At 39.8% G+C, this 20,119-nt stretch overlaps 2 protein-coding genes across 2 annotated transcripts; one reads left to right on the plus strand and one right to left on the minus strand.

Moving 5' to 3' along the window:
• Positions 1–234: 234 nt before the first annotated feature.
• LOC132793396 (uncharacterized) lies at positions 235–10,484 on the minus strand. Its single transcript, XM_060803311.1, has 5 exons — positions 10,206–10,484; positions 3,075–3,399; positions 2,253–2,961; positions 535–1,395; positions 235–478 (listed from the first exon to the last, which is right to left on the minus strand). Exons 2-5 carry the CDS (start codon positions 3,322–3,324, stop codon positions 235–237), a joined length of 2,064 nt encoding a protein of 687 aa, XP_060659294.1. The 5' UTR covers positions 3,325–3,399; positions 10,206–10,484.
• Positions 10,485–18,366: 7,882 nt separating this feature from the next.
• Positions 18,367–19,790, plus strand: LOC132791341 (uncharacterized). Its single transcript, XM_060800213.1, has 2 exons — positions 18,367–18,562; positions 18,625–19,790. The coding sequence occupies exons 1-2, from the start codon at positions 18,376–18,378 to the stop codon at positions 19,749–19,751; spliced, it is 1,314 nt and encodes a 437-aa protein (XP_060656196.1). The 5' UTR covers positions 18,367–18,375; the 3' UTR covers positions 19,752–19,790.
• The last annotated feature ends 329 nt before the right edge of the window (positions 19,791–20,119 follow it).

A 20,119-nucleotide genomic window follows, 5' to 3' on the forward strand; every position in this document is an offset into this window, starting at 1 on the left:
AACAACAAATAATTGACAATTTACAAGCGCTATAAAGTTTTTTCATTAGTTCACTTTTATAATCGGATAGCAATCATTAGCAAAATATTATTTTAGTAAACATGAATTGTACTTTGATGATTTCTGCCTATTTGCGAATTTATGCTGTTGCCGCATATAACCAATGTTTACTGTACAACTCAAGCAAACTACTCTTCATAAGTGTATCATATATTCAATAAATCATTTGCCATCCTAGCGATGCATTGTGTAGCCCTGAATAATGCGAAAGATGGCTTTGCTGTGCTTGCAAACGAATTCCGTAAGGAACAGCAGAAAGCTGAGACCAGCGCCGCAGGCAAAGATGCCGAATGCATAGCGACATTCGGTGAGGCCGATGGACACGAATCCTCCAACGCCACTCTCACATTTGGGCTTCTGTGGTATCCACTTGCGATCCTCACGATTCACTAGACTCACCTCGCGTTGCCAACGAAGTCTGGAAAAAAGATTTTTACTGATTTCTCTACTACTACTGTTTGTCTTGCTACTCACTGTCTGCGAAAGAGCTCCTTGTAGGGAAAGTTCTTGCGCGTTGGTATCGCCAGCATGGGCAGCTGAAACGGTTCCAACTCCATGAGACCACACTTTTCCGGTTCACTAAACGTATCGCTGACTATTTGATAGCCCGCCTGCAACTCCACCTGATAGGCAAAGAGTCCAGTGCGCATCTTCTCCATCCCCGTGGTGGGACGCATATAAACGTGATCGCCTTTGATGGCAATCTTCTTGTGGTACAAACTCTTGGTCACCGGATCAGTGGACTCGGTAAAATAGATTTTATTGTATTGTGTATCCTGTACGCCAATTTCTAGCGGTGATTGTCCCAGATCACCCAGTGATCGTATCGCATCGGAGGGACTCTGCAGCAGTGCCACAATATTAGCCGAGAAGGAGGTGAAGAGAAACACGGCTGCCACAAATGTGGTAAATACGATGATGCGTCCCGAGCGATTTCTCACGTCCACATAGAATCCCTGTTGGCACATGGCGCCCCAGGCAAAGTTAAGTGAATCCAAATAGGACATGGGATGTGTGTGTGGCGAGAAGATCATTTCCAACATCATCACCACAATGGTTATGATCAACAGCATCAAGATGGATATCCAGACATCCAGTTGGAATGGCATCGAAAAGATATTCGCCACGGCGGACAGTGGAGGCTGTCGAAACATAATTCCTGCTCTCACGCGATAAGTTTCGGCCACAAAGTCGACCAACGCGATGCGATCCAAGCGCATGAAGATCGCCAATTGGGCAAAGTCCAGTTCATAGCGTTGAAAGCGACCCATCAAGCCATCGAAGGAGCCATTTGGTTGACGCCAGCCATAATTCACAGTCTGGTAAGTATTATAGCTAAAGTATTGAACAAATTTCAGTGTTGGTTTTAGAAATGATTTATTGCATAAAAATAAATTTGTGAGAATAAAATAAATTCTTAAACATTATATTATTGTCAAAAGAATTATTTTAATTTATTTTAATTTATAAATGTTTGTATTGAAAGGTTGCAACAAGTGGACGAAAAGTAATTCAAAATTTGTATTTATAAATGGAAAATATTAACTTAATTAAAGATGTTTACAAATAATATTTGAAAGCTTAAAACAGATTTTCTCTAAAATAAAAGAAACAAAACCTGCACTTGAAAAATCAATTTATTAAATTTAGAATATTATATTAATTTGTTCTATTATAAATGATATACTTCAAACAATAAACAAGTAGATTAATAATAACTGACATAAAATAAATATTATTAAAAAATAAATAATTCTAATATTGAAAATTGACTAAAGGTATTTAATAAATTAAAAACAACACAAAATATGAGAACATGGTGAGTAGTTTGATTTAGATAAATTGAAATTAAAAAGAAGTACTGGAAACCACGGATGGTTGAAATAATGAAAAAATTAGTTAAACTGAAATTCAGATGTAATAAAATTTGGCATAATCAGTTAACGATTATCTAACTAATATTTAAGTAACAAAAAAATTAAGCTCATTGAAAACAGAAATAATGAGTAATAGTTGATTGATTCAGATTTTAATTGGAGGTCAAATTTTAAATCTTCCTTAACGATTATCTGAGTAATACTTTAATTAAATTACTTAAATTTGCAACTTAGAGAAGATTTAATACAATTGGACAGTTTCAACTAACGTTTATCTAAGAAATATTTCAATTACTCAGAGTTGAGTCAACTTACCTCATGTTCAAGCGATTGGCCAGCTCCAGCATTAGGCGATGATTGACTTTGGATATCGTATCGATGTGACGCAGTGACATGTCCTCGATGTCGATGAACAGATCGGGAAAGGCAATCACTATGGCCGTGTTGAAGACAATGCCCTCCAGATTCTGTCGATACGTAATCGCCGAGCCATAATGCTGCAACGCATGAACAACATGTCGAGCATTGCGCAGATTTTGACCAACTATGCGACGCTTCAAGGGCTTCCAGGCAGCAACTTTGTAGACGTCCAGCAGGCTGGCCGTAAAGTGTTCCGTGTCGTTATACCAAAGAACCTTCAGTTCGCTGTCGGGTGGTATAAAGATCTCAGTGTCCTCGAGCAGCTCGACATCCGGCAGATGGCGTGAGAGCAGCAACCAATAACGGTTCGTCGTAAAGTAATTATGCTCGGTGGCAGCGGACCAGCGCAACAGATTCAGGGCACAGGGACTGGTGAAGTGCAGCAGCAGGATGCCCAGTTTGTTGGCCAATGCGGGCAGCTTGAATGACAGCTGCCAGTGCGTTGCATTGTCGACGTCCGGGAAGCTGCGTGGTGGTGGCGCCTCTGGCGTGTCCGTCTCATTGTCGGCATGACGCAGATCGTTCAAACAGCGCTCCGTGATGACCTGCACATAGAAATTGTGTGCGGCAAAGTGTTGCACCAGCAATTGCAAATGTATGGCAGCTGTGGCAAAAGGGCATCCGAATAGTTGAGATGAATGGATGGTTCATAAATTTTAGGATGTGCTGTGGGGATAAGGAGTGGGGGGAGGGAAACATCCAGCATTCACAACTCACCAATGTCCGCGTGACAAACAACGAGCAGCAGACTGTGCACGCCATGCTGGCGATAGTAAGCGACTAGCATTTCCGGCAACTGATTGCCCCATGAATCGCCTTTGACCTCGCGCGTTTGCCGCTCCGGTTCTTGCTGTCCGCGGGGGATTGCTCCGGCAGCTGCTGGTGACACGTGGACTGACATTGATGTCGCTGCTGTCGCGGCTGTCAGCAGGCAGAGTAGCCGTCCTGGGAATATTAACGAGTTCATGCTAGCGACTCCTGCTTTTGCGTGGTCATCGCCACGGCTGAGAGTCGCCTTTTATAGCTCGCGTTAAGTCATTAACTATAAATGCATTTAAAATACAACAAATGGCATTAAAATTATGCATTGATTACGCATTGGCGTCCACATTCAGTTGCACTTTCATTTTTACTGCCATATTATGTATACGATGTGATGGCCATGCAATTTGTAGCAATTTTCTGACGACAGCTGCAATTGGTTGACGATGGCGTTTAATTGGTCAACCAAGTGCCACTGAAATTGCCCAGCCAAAGTCAATTACGTGCCATTGATGGAAACTTACGGCCATCCACCCATTGAATTGGTTTATGGCAATGCAATAAGTATACGACGCGTGGGTCTTATACTTGGCTGACTTCTTTGATTGCTTGCTGCATAAGCAGGATAAAGCGTGGCGGAAGTCTACTTTAATTCTGTTTTGAAATACTTGCAACGGACCAAAACATTGGCGGGCGGAGTAATCAATTTAATTGAGACTGCTCAAAACGATGAAATGCCACATGCAATTACTTTGAGCGGAAGTGAAATGAAATCGTGGTGAGTCACGTGTGGCAAAAAAGGCAGTGGAAAAATGTAATGGAATACCGAAATGTCAGATATGAAGAATTTTTGTAAATTGATAAACTTCAACTAAGGATAAATTCGATTAAATATTAGAGGATCTTTTCAATTTTATAAACTTTTGTTAAGTAAAAGTGAAGTTAAAGCTTGCTTTAGTGGAATATCACACATTTAACATGTGAAAAATAATGTTGCCTTATTTCAAAAAATTATAAAACATTCAAATATATAACGAAATTGAAAACTAAATCTATATGAATTTAATACACATAATTTAATATTACTTTTAATTTTAATATATATTTTAAAACAAGTGCTATCAATTTTTTTTTCAGTTCAACTCAAAAGTTAGTTACTAATTAGCGCATACAATTATTCAGTTGTATGTTAATCACTTTACTTACGAAATTCCAATCATTGATTCGCGCAGCTTTTGAACACCTCTTTTAGACAATGAAGAATGGTTCAACTAACTGAGCTAAGATTGAAAACACTCAATAATAGATAAAAACTATTTAGGAATTTGGATAGATAAGACAATTTTAAAACATTAATCTAGTATTTTGGTCTTACTTTAAGAGTTTGGCATTTTTAAGTCTAAAGCAATTAGTATTAAGAGTTTGTTAATTTGAACACAATTTTTAAGACTAATGATTTTGAATTTAGAATCTAGTTTTTTTTTTTTTACAGTGCATATACGTTTATATTAAAAATATATAGTCTCATTTATTTGATACTATAAACATTTTGTCACTTACAATAAAAGATCCTTATTCAATAATAACACTTTCCGCAATCTTCGACAAAGTTTCAATAGCTTGCCATTATTTAAGGCTTGTATTGCACACCTTTTGACACCTTCTCTCTCAATAACCCGTCTAATTGGCTCTAACTTCAATTTATCTTCTTTGACGTGTCGACTCGCGCTGAGAGCAGCGACAAAAAAAAGAAATCCTCTAATTGATTTGAAAAATGGCGTAATAAAGATTGCAGCAGCACGCCCAGGCTCAACTTTGGCTTTCTTTTTGCCCAATCTGCTCTTTCCCTCAGGAAGTCGTGTGCTCTTGTCTCGTGACAGTTGCTAGACACAAACGTGTGATAATCTGGATCTTGGCTGTTTGTTGGTGTGGCAAACACACTAATGGCACCCACTTTGTACGGCAGTTTTCGACCGCTTTTCGCATTTTGCTTGTTGCCCATTTGTTTTGGCCCCCCGCCACTTGGCTTGTGTCTCTCTGTGTGTCTTTGCTGTTCCTTCATTTCATGTTTTTTCTTTAGGGGGGAATAGCAAAGACTCCGGCCATGCTTCAATAACTTTTATCACTTTTAATTGGGTTTTTCTTTATAGTCAACGCATGTCTTATGCGGCCATAAGACTAACACATGTGCAGATTGTAATTGTGTTAATATGGGTGTGCGACCAGTGTGTGTATACGCGTGTGTTTGTGTGTGTGTGTGTGGTGACAAGGCGTGTTCAGTTTGTGTTTCGGCTTGTTTCTGTGACAGCAGACTAATGCCACTGTTTCTCGTTGTTGTTCGCTTCAGTTGTTGTTCTCTTTTTTGATTGTTGTTTTTGTTGCAGTTGTTGTGTTGGCGTTGTCGTCCCGAGATTTTCATGCTTTCAATTTTCGTAATTGCTTCTTAATGCGCGTCATACGCCGACAAGCACAAACTTGCACAAATTTGCACAAGTTTGCTCTTTAACTCGTTGTGTCTGTGCGCAAGGAAAAGTAACTTTAAGTAATTTGCAACATTATCGTACCCTCTCTGCGCTCCCTTCTAAAAAGGGTACAATCACTCGATGTAATTAGCTAAATGCAGCATTACATTTTTAAGATCAGGATTTCGCGATTTTAAATTATTTATTTTCTGCTCTAAAGTTTCATAACAATCTCGAATACAAGAAACTTTCACTAAGTTTTTTTCTATAGCATACTTTTCGTCATCATCAAATGTTTTCATTAAAACTGAGTACGAGGTATCTTTAAGTTGCGCTTTCAACTTTGCACATTTTTAACTTGACTTTTGTTTGTGTTCTTTTTGTTCTTCTATTGTTTGTGTCTCTCATAAATAAATACAAACTTCGAGCAATTACCCTAACCTAACCTTAAATTGGCATCAAGCCGGAAAGTTTTATGTTAAAAATTAATAACATTTAGCAGAGCTTTCCTATTAATCATGTAGCATAAAAGCTTTGCGTAATATGATTACAAATCACATTGAATAATTCATATCTATATTTACTTTTCTACTGTTTCCAATACTAAAAATAAGTCAAAAAGATTTTTTGTCTGTAATTGTCTTGGGCTATAATCTTATCTACAAAATATATTTTTAGCCTTTTGTTAATTATTTTTGGACACTAGCCAAAATTGATAAATCATGATTGTTTTTTTTAATAGTGTGCGGAATTCGAATTTTGATTTATTGTTCATATAATTATTCTCAAATATTTTGAAAAATTACTTCAAGCATTCTACTCACAAAATCGTTGCTCATTTTACTGCAATTTAAGCTTTTATCGCCATCAATTAAGGCAACATAATATAACAAAGACCGCAGAGAAGTTGAGTTTTAGTTTAAATTTAGTTCAACTAATTTTCGCTGTCATCCATCGACAGCGTAAAAGCGCTGCTTCTGAGATGTTGCCACGCCACGCTAGAGGGCGCTGCTGTGCCATTAATCATGCCCGCTGCTTTTGGACATTTGCCCGTCATGTTCAACTACTTTGATAATTTTCACGCTACTGTTGTTCGCTTAATTTTTCATCGCTGTCACAGTGAAGATGGAGAATTCCCCCTTGGCGGCTGCGGCGGGGGAGGGGGCGATGTATTATGTTCTTGTGCTTAAAGATGTAACGACTGAGCAGAGTTGCCTTTATCATCCTTTAAGGATAAAGTTGATTGCCCCGAAGGCGTACTGCTAGCATACGCTTCATTAGCTGGTCGCTTGGTGGCTAGCGATGCTGACTGGCAGTAAATATTAAAAGGACGCTCTCACATATCCGCAGCTTTAGCCTTGTCTGATTTTATTGAGCATAAGTCAATGTAAACCAAAGGATAACCCCTCAAAGGATACACACATGGGGTCGGTCCAGTGCAATTATCGGAGATCTTTCACCTGACTGCACAGTTGGCAGTTGGCCTGATTTGCATAAGCCTCGCAGGCAACAAGCTGCTGTAAGCCTTTGACAATTAGCCAATATATTTTATTGGACCACACTGAATCCGTCCAGCCATTGAATTCTTTCAAATGTGTGCGTGATTGTGTGTGTGCACGAGGAGGGAGGGAGAGGGGTGTGGCAGCCCTAAGCTAAATTGAAGTGTGCTCGATGTTTATTATGTAACCACAATGCGATACTTTGTGCTACCTTTTAGCTTTCACGCCTTTGAAATACATTTAATCCATCATTGCGCTCAGACGGTAATACACACCTACACACACACCTACAAACACACACAGCTACATTTGTATAGCGTATATCTTGTATATGAAAAGGTACAGTTAAACAGTCAGACAGACAGAGAATTGTTCGCCCGAGGGCTGCACGCTTATTCTGCCTTTCGTTTCGTTTCGTTTCTTCTTTTTTGGCTCTGCCCACAGCTTTATTTAGTCCCGCTTTCAATTTGCCTGACGCCTATTCACAACCTGTTGAAAAGGTGCAAAATGTTGGCTGCTTCTTTGACTCGCTTTCCTTTATGTTAAGCAAACACGCTTAGGCAGCCTTATCAATCAAAGGCATCTGCCACACACACACACCCACGCGCATACACGCACATAGATTTACATACATACATATGTTATTAATATGTGCCATTTATATGAAACGACTTGCGAAGAAACCTTTGGGCGACTCCTCAAAACAAGTTCCGATACTTGAAAATACTTTAATGTTGTTTGAAGCTTTGCAATGGAATCTGAGCAATATTAAATTGTCTGTCAAGTCTAAGATATTTAATAGAGGTATTTTGATTGTGTAGAAATTTTTTCAATACTTTTGACACGTGTTGAATAATTTGTTAGTTTTTACACAATAGAAGTTGCTTTATCTTGACCACCATGGCGTATTCGTATTATTTTAGCCACCTAAAGTTACTAAATTTAAACGTGGTGGCAAAAATCGGAATTTACGCTTCTTTAATTACTGATTGTCTTATCTTGTAAGACGTATACGTGATATTTGTAGTGTCTTATAATTGGATCGATAGTAAACTTTAATATTATTGTATCAATTGAGAGAATGCTTCATCTCATGTTCACTAATTTAATGAAATTCTGTTCAGTATTTAATAACAATTTTTACTACTTAATTTATTGCGCAATTTTGTTATGAATTATTAAGCGAAACTCATTGCGTTGATAATAAACTTGAGTTTTTGCTCTTTATTTCATTATTAAATTTGCAGTCCATTAAGAAGAAGAGGACTTATGTATATTTTCAATTATCTGCTATAAAGTTGCATTTAAAAATGCCTTTTGCTTTATCTTTTGTGACGTATTAAAAATATTTGAACTGTTTCGGATGACTGCATTCATATGTCTGAAATGATAATAAACTGGAATACTTATTTTTTCTATATTTTTTATGAATTGCGCACTTACAAAAACTATTTGTGACTATTCAAATAATTTCATTTTACGATTTTACTAATATGCCTTGGGCGTATACGTAATATTTGTGCAGTCTCTCATTTGCAATTTAAACTGGTTAATCATTCATAAGCTGCTTCCACCTGGAATGCGCATGGCATTATTTCGAATATGCCAATAATTTGGAATCAACAAGTAATTAAGGTTTATGAGGCTCACGCTCGATTCCTGGACTCGTGTTGTGGCTATTCGATTTTGTCCTTTGGGGCCTATAAGAAATACTAGTACTAGGATAATTAATAGACGCTCTAATGCCTGCGAAAACTTTGGCCAGCAGCGTCGGCCCCGTGGAAGCCATTAATCATTATCTGGCGCCATCTAGCGGTAGGCGTTGCTAAGCATTTGCGCCTGACTTCAGCTTAGCTCATTTATCTGCATCAAATCAATTAGGGAACACCTTGGGACCGTGGCTCCATTGGACCGTTGGACCGTTGGACCTTGGCCAACACATTCCGTTTCCTTAGAAATTGAGGCACCTTTTTTCCCTTTTTCCTTTTATTTTTTCTTCTGCTGCTTTCTGCCATTTTGTTGCTGGCGTTGTCCCTGTTGTCGACTGTTGTGTTGTTCCTGCTACGTGCCAATTTGGCTCGTTTTGCTCGCTCATTCGTAAATCTAAACAAATCATCAATTTTCACAAATTATACGCGGCGCCTTCCCCTCATTGTCGTCGTCGCTGCTTTCGTCTTCATACCCATTCTCATTCCCATTCCCATTCCGAGTCCCATCATCCTTATCCTTGTCGTGCTTTCAGCTGTGTCCTTGGACCTAATTGCTTTCGTTTCATTCACCGCATTTCCTGTTGTCGTCTGCGTCGCTGTTCATTTTACATTTCATTAATTAACGCCAATGGCCGTCGAACTTTGACATATTGAGCTTAGACGCCAGCCCTTCCTCTCCCGCTCTTTCGCTACCCTTGGGGACTCCCAATTCTACAGTTTTTTTGTATTCTCTTTTCGGCCTATCTATTGTGAGCACTCGAATTTAATGAACGAAACACTCCAATGGCCAATCACACAATGATAAGACAATTCTTAAAGTATTTGTATTTAACATTTAGGCAATATACTATATATATATTTATTAATTTGTTCATCGATGATAAAAAGTTGTGAGATAATGTTAAATCGGCATTATCAGTTAGTCTAAGGCTTGTGACGAACACCACGAGGTTCTACTCGTCTAAGCCTACTCTGTCTAGCTAACTTGCCGGCTCAGTTCAGGGCTGGGGTGGGTCTTTGGCTTCGACTGGGTAGTAAGTCATCATAAATTAAAGTGTAGACAGAGTGTAATACTAGGGGAGAGGGACAGTACTCATCTCGCATTATCTCAAACGCTCGCACATTCAGTGCCCAATTAGAATTAAAAGTTTAACACATTATTGTTTTCTTCTCCATGATATACAGTAATTTAATAAACATACTTCATTTTGTTTATAAAAATTATCTCTAGTTAACAATAGTGCTTGATTTATTGAGCCTTTATTTATCGTTACGTTAGTTTGTTTTACTTAAACGGTTGTCTTCATGACTTAATAATACGAAAGATAGAGAACCAACACGGAACACACGGAATTGAGAACCTCACAATCACAACCCCAATCAACTATAATATAGACACGGCTATGCCGTACTTACGCACTTTCCATCGATGTTAGCAGGCCTGATAACTGATGAATCCGTCGTAGCATATATGCTTGTTGATGTTAGCTGTTAAAGATGATAAAGGGTTATGGTTATCAGGCTTTCAAATCCCTATGAACCCCATGTTGGCTGTACAAAAGTCGAAAAAATGAGTTAGTCGATTTTTGACAAGTACTAATACAAATTCAATTTAATTATTCAATTTAGCAAACCATGTTGGCACTCTTAGTGCATTTTGCGAACGAAAACAATCCAATGCAGATGGTGCCGGCGTGTTTTTGTGGAGCCGTAGATCTCTCGCCGGAAGATCTACGCTCCTTTGAACGTCTCTAGTATCGCCTTCGCTGAGCCGCTATCGAATACCGTTTGATAATCTGCAGCGAAGATTTGCTGCCGCAAGATTATCGCCTTATTCCCACTCTAGCTGGCTGTTCGCAGCGAGGTTCGCTGCCTTCACCAATTCTCCCTTAGGCTTGCAGGTTAGGTGAATATCCGCGTGCGCTTCACTAGTGGCACCTGTTCAACAGGTGGGGAAGGCGAGGACCGCAATGTGCAACACCTATTACACTCTATGGAGGGTCTAGCGTGTGCAATTGCCAGCGGTATGACCAATAAGCTGCATAAAATAACATTTTACCGCAAGGTCTAATCAGATTGACACTACTTACCAATCAGTGGCAAAGAGAAAATTTAGCAATTCTAAATTCTCTAAAAGAGCCGGCCAATCCAAGTTGGGACAAAGAAAATCTCGAATGCCCAAAAGTGTTGGCATTCCTTTCTCGGTTGCAGTATTATTTTATATTTATTTTTGCAATTTTTCTTTGCAAATTTTTGGTCTGATGTATTAATGTTCTCAGTGAAAAAAGTGCATAAGTGAAGATGGCTGCCCTTAGTGAGTGCTCAAAGCATCTCTGTGTGGATCAATGCAATACTTACTCCCCGTTCGATAGACTCAACAGTTGAGCTATGCTAAGTGGAGTTGCCAACTTAATTAAGGCTTTGGCGCATCAGCTGATGCTTTGATTTGTGACAATCAGATGTTTATTTGCAACTTTGCAACTTTAATTTGCAACTTTAATTTAGACAACTACCTCACAACAGCAGATTTTAATCGAGAGTTCAATCGAAGACGTAAAATCTGAAAGAAGGTAGTTACTCTTTGAATTCCACAAGTCTTTAGCATGAAATTGACCAATTTCCTTGCCCTCTAAATTTTCTAATAGGTATAAGGCCTGTCCAATTTTTCGTTTTACTCGTGCCTTAAGGCCGACTGGTGCAAGCTTAGCGTTGAAATTGTGCCATATTGCTCAGTGCCCAGTTACGCTTAATTACTGTCTGGCCAACTTCAAAGGTTCGTTGTTTAGTACGAAAGTTATACGATCTCTGATTCTTTTCATATGCCTTTTTCAGATATTTGTGAATATCAGCACGGATTTTAGAAAATTTGTCAGCACGATCGAGTCGAGCAGTTCCTTCACTTAAGAGATTCAAATTTTTAAGTACTGTGTAGTCTTTACCATGCGTCATCATATGTTGTCCAAATACAACATAGTACGGTGACGCGCCTATCGATTGATGTATGTTATTGCGTAGAGCACAATTGATACTGCTAACATATATATCCCATTCTCGCTGGTCTGATCGAATAAATGATCTTAACGCCGCATTAATGGATCTATTGACTCTTTCAGCTGCATTACTTTGAGGGAATATGCTCCAGTGAACATGTGTTTGATACCATACGAAGACAAAAATGCAGCGAATTCTCGGCTTTTAAACTGAGTGCCGTTGTCGCTGATTATGAACTCTGGTGTGCCAAAACAGTTAAATACAGTGTTGCGCAAGTGATCAATGATTATTAAAGTCGAAAATTTCTTAACTGGTATAAGAAATGTGAATTTTGAAAGATGATCCAGGATGATAAAAATTCCAATATTACCAAGTTTTGAGCGTGGAAACGGACCTATGAAATCTATGTAGAGTCTTTGAAATACTCGCTCACTAATTGTTTGAATACCCATTGGCGGCTTTAGATTTTGTGTCGGGTATTTTGAGGTTTGACATATTTCGCATTTGCTAATAAAGTCTCGCACTTCCACTACCATTCGTGGCCAATAAAAATGCCTACGAATGCGTTCTAGACACTTCGCTGTGCCGCAATGTGCTGACGTTGGGGTACAATGAGCTGAAACTATCACCGAATTTCTGAGAGATGTAGGGACGTACAGTTTCCAGCCATCGCCAATATCTTCGCTGACGTCGGAAGGCAATACTGCTCTGTAATATAAATATCCGTCTATGATTTTGAAATCCGGAAGATTGGATTTGCTCATCTTCTCTTTTAACTCGACATAATCACTTTCGAGAAATGCATCCGAGTTTAAATCTATCTCTGGTAGTATTTCGAGCTCAACAACATCTACATTTTCTTCGAATGCTCTGGAAAGAGTGTCAGCGACTACATTTTGACTGCCCTTTCGATGTTCGATCTGAAAATCCATTCCTTGTAGCTTTAACGCCCACCGAGCAAGTCTGCCATGAAGGTCTGTTTGATTCATCAACCATTTCAGACTTGCATGATCGGTTATAACTTTGAATGATTGGCCTTCTATATACATACGGAATCGCTTAATGGCTAATACAACTGCCAAGCATTCTAATTCCGTTGTAGAATAATTTCGTTGTGCTTTGTTCAACTTTTTCGACATATATGCAATGGGTAGTTCGTTGCCTTCTGCATCAAGTTGAGCTAATACGGCGCCGATGCCATATGTTGAAGCGTCACATTGCACTATGAATGGCAACTCATAGTTGGGATGACGCAAAAACGGAGCAGCACATAGTCTATGTTTTATTGCTTCGAACGCATGTTGGGCCTCTTCATTCCATTCAAATTTCTTTCCTTTTAGCAGCTCTGTTAGTTCAAAGATGACCGTTGAGTACTGGGGAATAAAACGCTGGTACCAACCAGTCATGCCCAGGAATCGTCTCAGTTGGCGTCTGGACTGTGGCACCGGAAATTCGGAAACGGCTTGCACTTTCATTGGATTTACTCGAAGTGTGCCTTCTCCTACTACATGGCCTAAGTAATCTACTTCTCGTATTCCAAACTGACTTTTGGTAACATTTATTGTTAGTCCCGCTTTTCGTAATCTATTTGCCACTTCGGTCAGATGCAGTAAGTGGTCTTCAAAGTTAGAGGACATGACCAATAGATCATCTAGGTAAACGAATACGTGTTCCTTCATGTCATAGGGAATTACTTGATCCATAAGACGACACATTGTATGAGGTGAGTTACACAAGCCAAATGGCATCCGAGTAAACTGATACAAGGGTCTATTTGGTACCGTAAAAGCAGTTTTTGGTCGCGCTTCTTTGTCTAGAGAAATTTGCCAAAAGGCATCTTTTAAATCGATTTTGGAAATGCACTTAACAGATGGCAATCGACTTAGAAGACCTTCTAAGCTAGGCATGGGATATGCGTCCTTCTTCGTCACTGCATTTAGCTTTCGAGAATCAAGACATAGACGATCTTTGCCAGGTTTAACAATCAAAACCACAGGCGAGGACCATGCAGAGTTCGAAGCTTCTTCTATTACTCCTAAACGTAACATGCGGTCAATCTCGGCACAAAGTCGCTTTTCTTTAGCTGGAGATATGGGATAGTATCTTTGTTTAATGGGAGTACTATCTCCTGTGTCTATAGAATGTTCAAGAAGTGTTGTTTTTCCTAAGCCGTCCCTTTCGCATGACGGAAAAAAATCAACAACTGCTTGTAATCTGCGTTTTTGCATTACTGTAAGAGACAATTTGGGTATCGTTTCATTTTCAATTTCAGATTCAGTTACTGCATTAACATAACTAACAGAAATTCCAAATTTATTCCAAAAGTCAATTCCGCAAATAACATCTTGCGTGATGGCGCTAACAATTAGGAACTCAAACGATTGCTTTGTCGAATTATATTCGATTGGAAGATTAATGGTACCAGCGACCTTTTGAGGTTGTCCATCAGCAGTTTTAACAAATCCTTTGGATTTAAGATAGTTAATATTATTTTCAAGAATGTACTTTGCTAAGTTTCCTCCGATCACGCTTTTATTTGCTCCGCTATCGAGCAAGGCCAAACAACGCTGATCGAGAATGTTGAGGTAAGTAAAGGGTCGTATATCGTTGTCTTTATTTACGATAGCTGATATCCTATAAGAATTTAGTACACGCTTTTTCGACCAAAATGTATGCATACGATGAGCAGCACGCGATTTTGGAGATGTGTGTATTTTTCTTAATCGCAAATGATAAGGTATAAAATGTCGATGAATTTGTAAGTCAGGTAAGTTATTCGATATAGCAGGTGGTTGAGAATACTCTAGAGAATTTGGTTCTATTTTTAATTGCGGATATCCGCTTTTGGTGGTAAGCGAATACCCTTCTGCGAGTTTTCCTGTTTGGTTTTACATTTTGTACAGTTTGGTTTATATGTGTCAAGTTTTCCACATCCATAACAAAATATGCGACGTGATTTCAGGCAATCCTGGTAACGATGACCAATTTCATCGCAATTCCAGCATTTGAAATTATCAGAATACTTCATAGCATTTACATCTGCTGATTCTGAGTTTTCATCTTCAGAGCCTAACTCAGGTCTTTTTCTAAAGCAATCTCATGAATAACTCGGTTGGGGTTATTCGATCGATTTTGATGTTTAGGCAGTTGGGAGTAGAATTCTTCATGTTTGTGACATTCTCTACGAAGGATAGCTAAATTTGAAATTGGAACATGTAACAGTTCATGTCGAAGATCTGGTTTCAAATTCTGTTTAACATAAGAGACCAATTCGGTATCGGATAGACGAGAATTAAGCGTATCTGCTATGTTCAACATAGCATCCAAATATTCATCGAAAGGTTCATTAAACTTTTGTTTCCTGCGCCGTAAGCTATCTTTTATGTCTTCATCGGTTCTTTGATTTTGGTATCTTTCGCATAAACGAGAACAAAGATTATACCAATTCCTATGATGAGAGCTACGATGAAATCTCCAATAGAAGGTTAACGCTGGACCTGAGAATAGTAAGTGAGCAAACTGATACAACGTATCAAAGTTTCCGCTCAAACAACGAGAGGTCAAGCAATTTATTCGATATATAAAGTCGTCGATTGGTATATCAGTTGGTGTACCACTGAACTTAAGATGCCAATTAACAATGGTACTAGAAATTCGGTCAGGCCGATCGAGACTACCAGATATATTTCCTGATTGCCCCAATCCTTCGTTATTCTGATCTGAATTTCGTTATCCCATTCCAATTGCGGTTCCTCGGAACGAACTATTGGCGGTTGGGCGGCAATATTTAAGTTTCTAAAGGCAAATTCAACCTGATCAGCGATAGTAGCGACTAGTTCCGCTCGAAAGTTATCGAGTGAAGAAGTGATAAGTCCTTGAACTCGTTGTTCAGACACAGCTGGAACGGGTGTGGTTGTACTTCCTGTTGATGCTCGGGGTAAGCGACTTTCTCGCGCAGCATTTTGATGCTGCCTGGAAGTAGGTACATTTTGTTCTAAGCTTGCCCTATGTTGCCAAGAAGGAGATTGTGCGGCATTTCTCATGAGATTCTCTCTCTGATTAGCTCTTGTTTTTGGTCGATCTCGCGGTTTAGTGCCAGCGGCTCCCGAGGCATCGCGTGAAATTGGGGTGCTGCAACTGTATGAAGCATGCTTAACCCTTCAGATTGTTCTGAGCCAAAATATCTCCTATCCTGCACGGCTTTTGCAAGTTGGACAAGTTTCGCTAGTATTGAGCCAATTGGATATACATTCGGAGTGAAAGTTATGACTACAAGGAGTTTTTACTAATTCAAATTCAGACGATTTTAAATCATTGCAAATTTTGCAAAGAATTAATGAACTAGCTGATGCGAGGTTTTCGTGGCTGCGAGTAACCGGCATAATGAATTTAAGTATGAATGTGAACTAGTACGGTATTCGATATTGACAAGGTAATTGACAAAAATAGGTTTACGATATGCGATAATATAGTGTTCAAGTTTTAAGTTTTTAAGTTTGGGACTTACCCTTCAATGCGATTTTAAGACAATGCGAAGTGTGTACTGAGAGTCTGAATCTACTTTAATTAGTAACGTATTTGATGAGTGTTTGTGATTGAAAGAGGAACAGATCGATATTAACCAATACTGAACAATTCTCGATTTCAATACCACAACACAATATTGTGTACTGGGCCTAACAATGATTCGGTAGAGAATCGAAATTCATCCAATTCTACAAAAAATTTCCTTAATCACATTATTGGCCAGAAAATTGTATTTAGCAGGTTTAATTCATTGATAACACTATCAATTAATGAATCCGCTATGTATGTTCTTTTCGCCTGGTCTGCTTCCGACTTTCTCATCAGTAAACAGCCAATCCAGAAGGCAGAAAATTCATACATCTATGTTTTCAATAAAAAGAATGAATATTTTGATGACGAAATTTTTATTTTGGGCACATTTTCCATAGGCCTCACGAGTTGGGCGCCATTTAATTATGTGACGAACACCACGAGGTTCTACTCGTCTAAGCCTACTCTGTCTAGCTAACTTGCCGGCTCAGTTCAGGGCTGGGGTGGGTCTTTGGCTTCGACTGGGTAGTAAGTCATCATAAATTAAAGTGTAGACAGAGTGTAATACTAGGGGAGAGGGACAGTACTCATCTCGCATTATCTCAAACGCTCGCACATTCAGTGCCCAATTAGAATTAAAAGTTTAACACATTATTGTTTTCTTCTCCATGATATACAGTAATTTAATAAACATACTTCATTTTGTTTATAAAAATTATCTCTAGTTAACAATAGTGCTTGATTTATTGAGCCTTTATTTATCGTTACGTTAGTTTGTTTTACTTAAACGGTTGTCTTCATGACTTAATAATACGAAAGATAGAGAACCAACACGGAACACACGGAATTGAGAACCTCACAATCACAACCCCAATCAACTATAATATAGACACGGCTATGCCGTACTTACGCACTTTCCATCGATGTTAGCAGGCCTGATAACTGATGAATCCGTCGTAGCATATATGCTTGTTGATGTTAGCTGTTAAAGATGATAAAGGGTTATGGTTATCAGGCTTTCAAATCCCTATGAACCCCATGTTGGCTGTACAAAAAGTCGAAAAATGAGTTAGTCGATTTTTGACAAGTACTAATACAAATTCAATTTAATTATTCAATTTAGCAAACCATGTTGGCACTCTTAGTGCATTTTGCGAACGAAAACAATCCAATGCAGATGGTGCCGGCGTGTTTTTTTGTGGAGCCGTAGATCTCTCGCCGGAAGATCTACGCTCCTTTGAACGTCTCTAGTATCGCCTTCGCTGAGCCGCTATCGAATACCGTTTGATAATCTGCAGCGAAGATTTGCTGCCGCAAGATTATCGCCTTATTCCCACTCTAGCTGGCTGTTCGCAGCGAGGTTCGCTGCCTTCACCAATTCTCCCTTAGGCTTGCAGGTTAGGGTGAATATCCGCGTGCGCTTCACTAGTGGCACCTGTTCAACAGGTGGGGAAGGCGAGGACCGCAATGTGCAACACCTATTACACTCTATGGAGGGTCTAGCGTGTGCAATTGCCAGCGGTATGACCAATAAGCTGCATAAAATAACATTTTACCGCAAGGTCTAATCAGATTGACACTACTTACCAATCAGTGGCAAAGAGAAAATTTAGCAATTCTAAATTCTCTAAAAGAGCCGGCCAATCCAAGTTGGGACAAAAGAAAATCTCGAATGCCCAAAAGTGTTGGCATTCCTTTCTCGGTTGCAGTATTATTTTATATTTATTTTTGCAATTTTTCTTTGCAAATTTTTGGTCTGATGTATTAATGTTCTCAGTGAAAAAAAGTGCATAAGTGAAGATGGCTGCCCTTAGTGAGTGCTCAAAGCATCTCTGTGTGGATCAATGCAATACTTACTCCCCGTTCGATAGACTCAACAGTTGAGCTATGCTAAGTGGAGTTGCCAACTTAATTAAGGCTTTGGCGCATCAGCTGATGCTTTGATTTGTGACAATCAGATGTTTATTTGCAACTTTGCAACTTTAATTTGCAACTTTAATTTAGACAACTACCTCACAGGCTATTTAAGCATGGATCGATGCCAAGACAATTGCTATTAGCAAAAATGAAGTGCATCTGTCTGCTATTGTTGGTTGTGGCTCCCGCTGCCTGGGCTCGTGTGCCCCTCCAGCCTCTGCCCGATGTGGAGCTGCCTCCACTCATGGAAGAGGAGATCTACGAGCGTGGCATCTACCTCGATCCTCTGCCAGAGGCCCGTGCCTCAGGTGAGTACTGAAAAGTGAACGATCCATCCATGGAACTGTGCTCAAAGTGTTGTCTTCTCTAGGCTGCTCTGTGACCATTCGTGGTGGAATGCCCAAGCCAGAGCCTGTGGTGCTTGAGACTGATTCGGAGAATATCTATCCATTCAACGATGTCGGCGCTATTGAGGTGGAGAACGGCAAGACCTTGCAGCTTTGGTGTCCCAGCGGTTTTACCACACACTCCGACAACGTGTTGACCCTCACTTGCGAGAGTGGCACCAACTTCAAGATCGGTGGCACCAGCTACGCGTTCAAGGATCTCGCCTGCAAATCGTGGCCCACCTTCAAGGCTGTCAAATCGGGTGCCACCTGCAATGGCGGTGTTGTGATTCGTGTTGGTTTCCAGATCACCACATCTCGCTTTGCCGAGCAGTATTCCGTCTGCTTCAACGAGGAGGAGGAAGTGACCCGTTACTCACGTCATGTGCTCTCCCCTGGCAGCAACTACTATGAGACCGGTGTGGATCGTATTACCTTCACAACCGGCGGTTTCTTCGATGGCAAGAACGTGGATAAGTTGTACACTCAGGTCACACAGCTGGAGACGATTAACAAGGATCTGGGCGGTGATGCTGACAAGTATTTCGATTCGTCTGCCAATGTTTATCTGGCTCGCGGCCATCTCGCTGCCAAGGCTGATTTCGACTATGCTCCCGGGCAGCGCTCCTCCTTCCTGTTCATCAATGCCGCTCCCCAATGGCAGGTCTTCAATGCCGGCAATTGGGCTCGTGTTGAGGATGGTCTCAGGGCCTGGGTGTCTAAGAACAAGTTGAATGTCAACTGCTACACTGGTGTCTATGGTGTGGCCAAGCTGCCCAACAAGGATGGCGTTGAGACTCCTCTGTACTTGGCTCACGATGCCAACAACAATGGTCTGATCCCTGTGCCCGCTTTGTATTTCCGCGTCGTCATTGAGCCCTCGACTCACAAGGGCATCGTCTTCGTTGGCGTCAACAATCCCCATTTGACTGAGGAGCAAATCAAGCGCGACTATGTGATCTGCAATGATGTGAGCGACCAGGTCACCTACATCAACTGGAAGACGACTGACATCAAGGCTGGCTGGTCTTATGCCTGCGAGGTCGCCGACTTCCTCAAGACTGTCAAGCACTTGCCTGCTCTGACTGCCAAGGGTGGTCTGCTTATCTAAGTTATTACATGAATCAATAAACTCTGCGGTTATATCGAATATGCAAACATTGCGAGCATAACAATGGGAAGTGGGAATCAGTCAGAAGGAGAAGGAAATAGGGTGAAGGAAAGAGGCAGAATGAAAAGTAGAAGCCACCACTTAAAAAAGTTATGTAAGTTATTTTAATGTAGACTTTCATTTATTTTTCCAATGAAGACACTTATTACTGTTTAAGGAATATTGTAGAAATATTTGCGAATTCAACGACTATTAAAAGAGAACAATAAGAATTTTAAAAAAATGTAAATTTGTTCGTATACGTGATATTTACTTAATTTATTTAGAACAAAATTTGTATTAAAAAAAAAAATACACACTTTCAACTA

The sequence above is a fragment of the Drosophila nasuta genome, chromosome 3 (genome assembly GCF_023558535.2).
Source record: "Drosophila nasuta strain 15112-1781.00 chromosome 3, ASM2355853v1, whole genome shotgun sequence".
Classification (NCBI taxonomy): domain Eukaryota; kingdom Metazoa; phylum Arthropoda; class Insecta; order Diptera; family Drosophilidae; genus Drosophila; species Drosophila nasuta.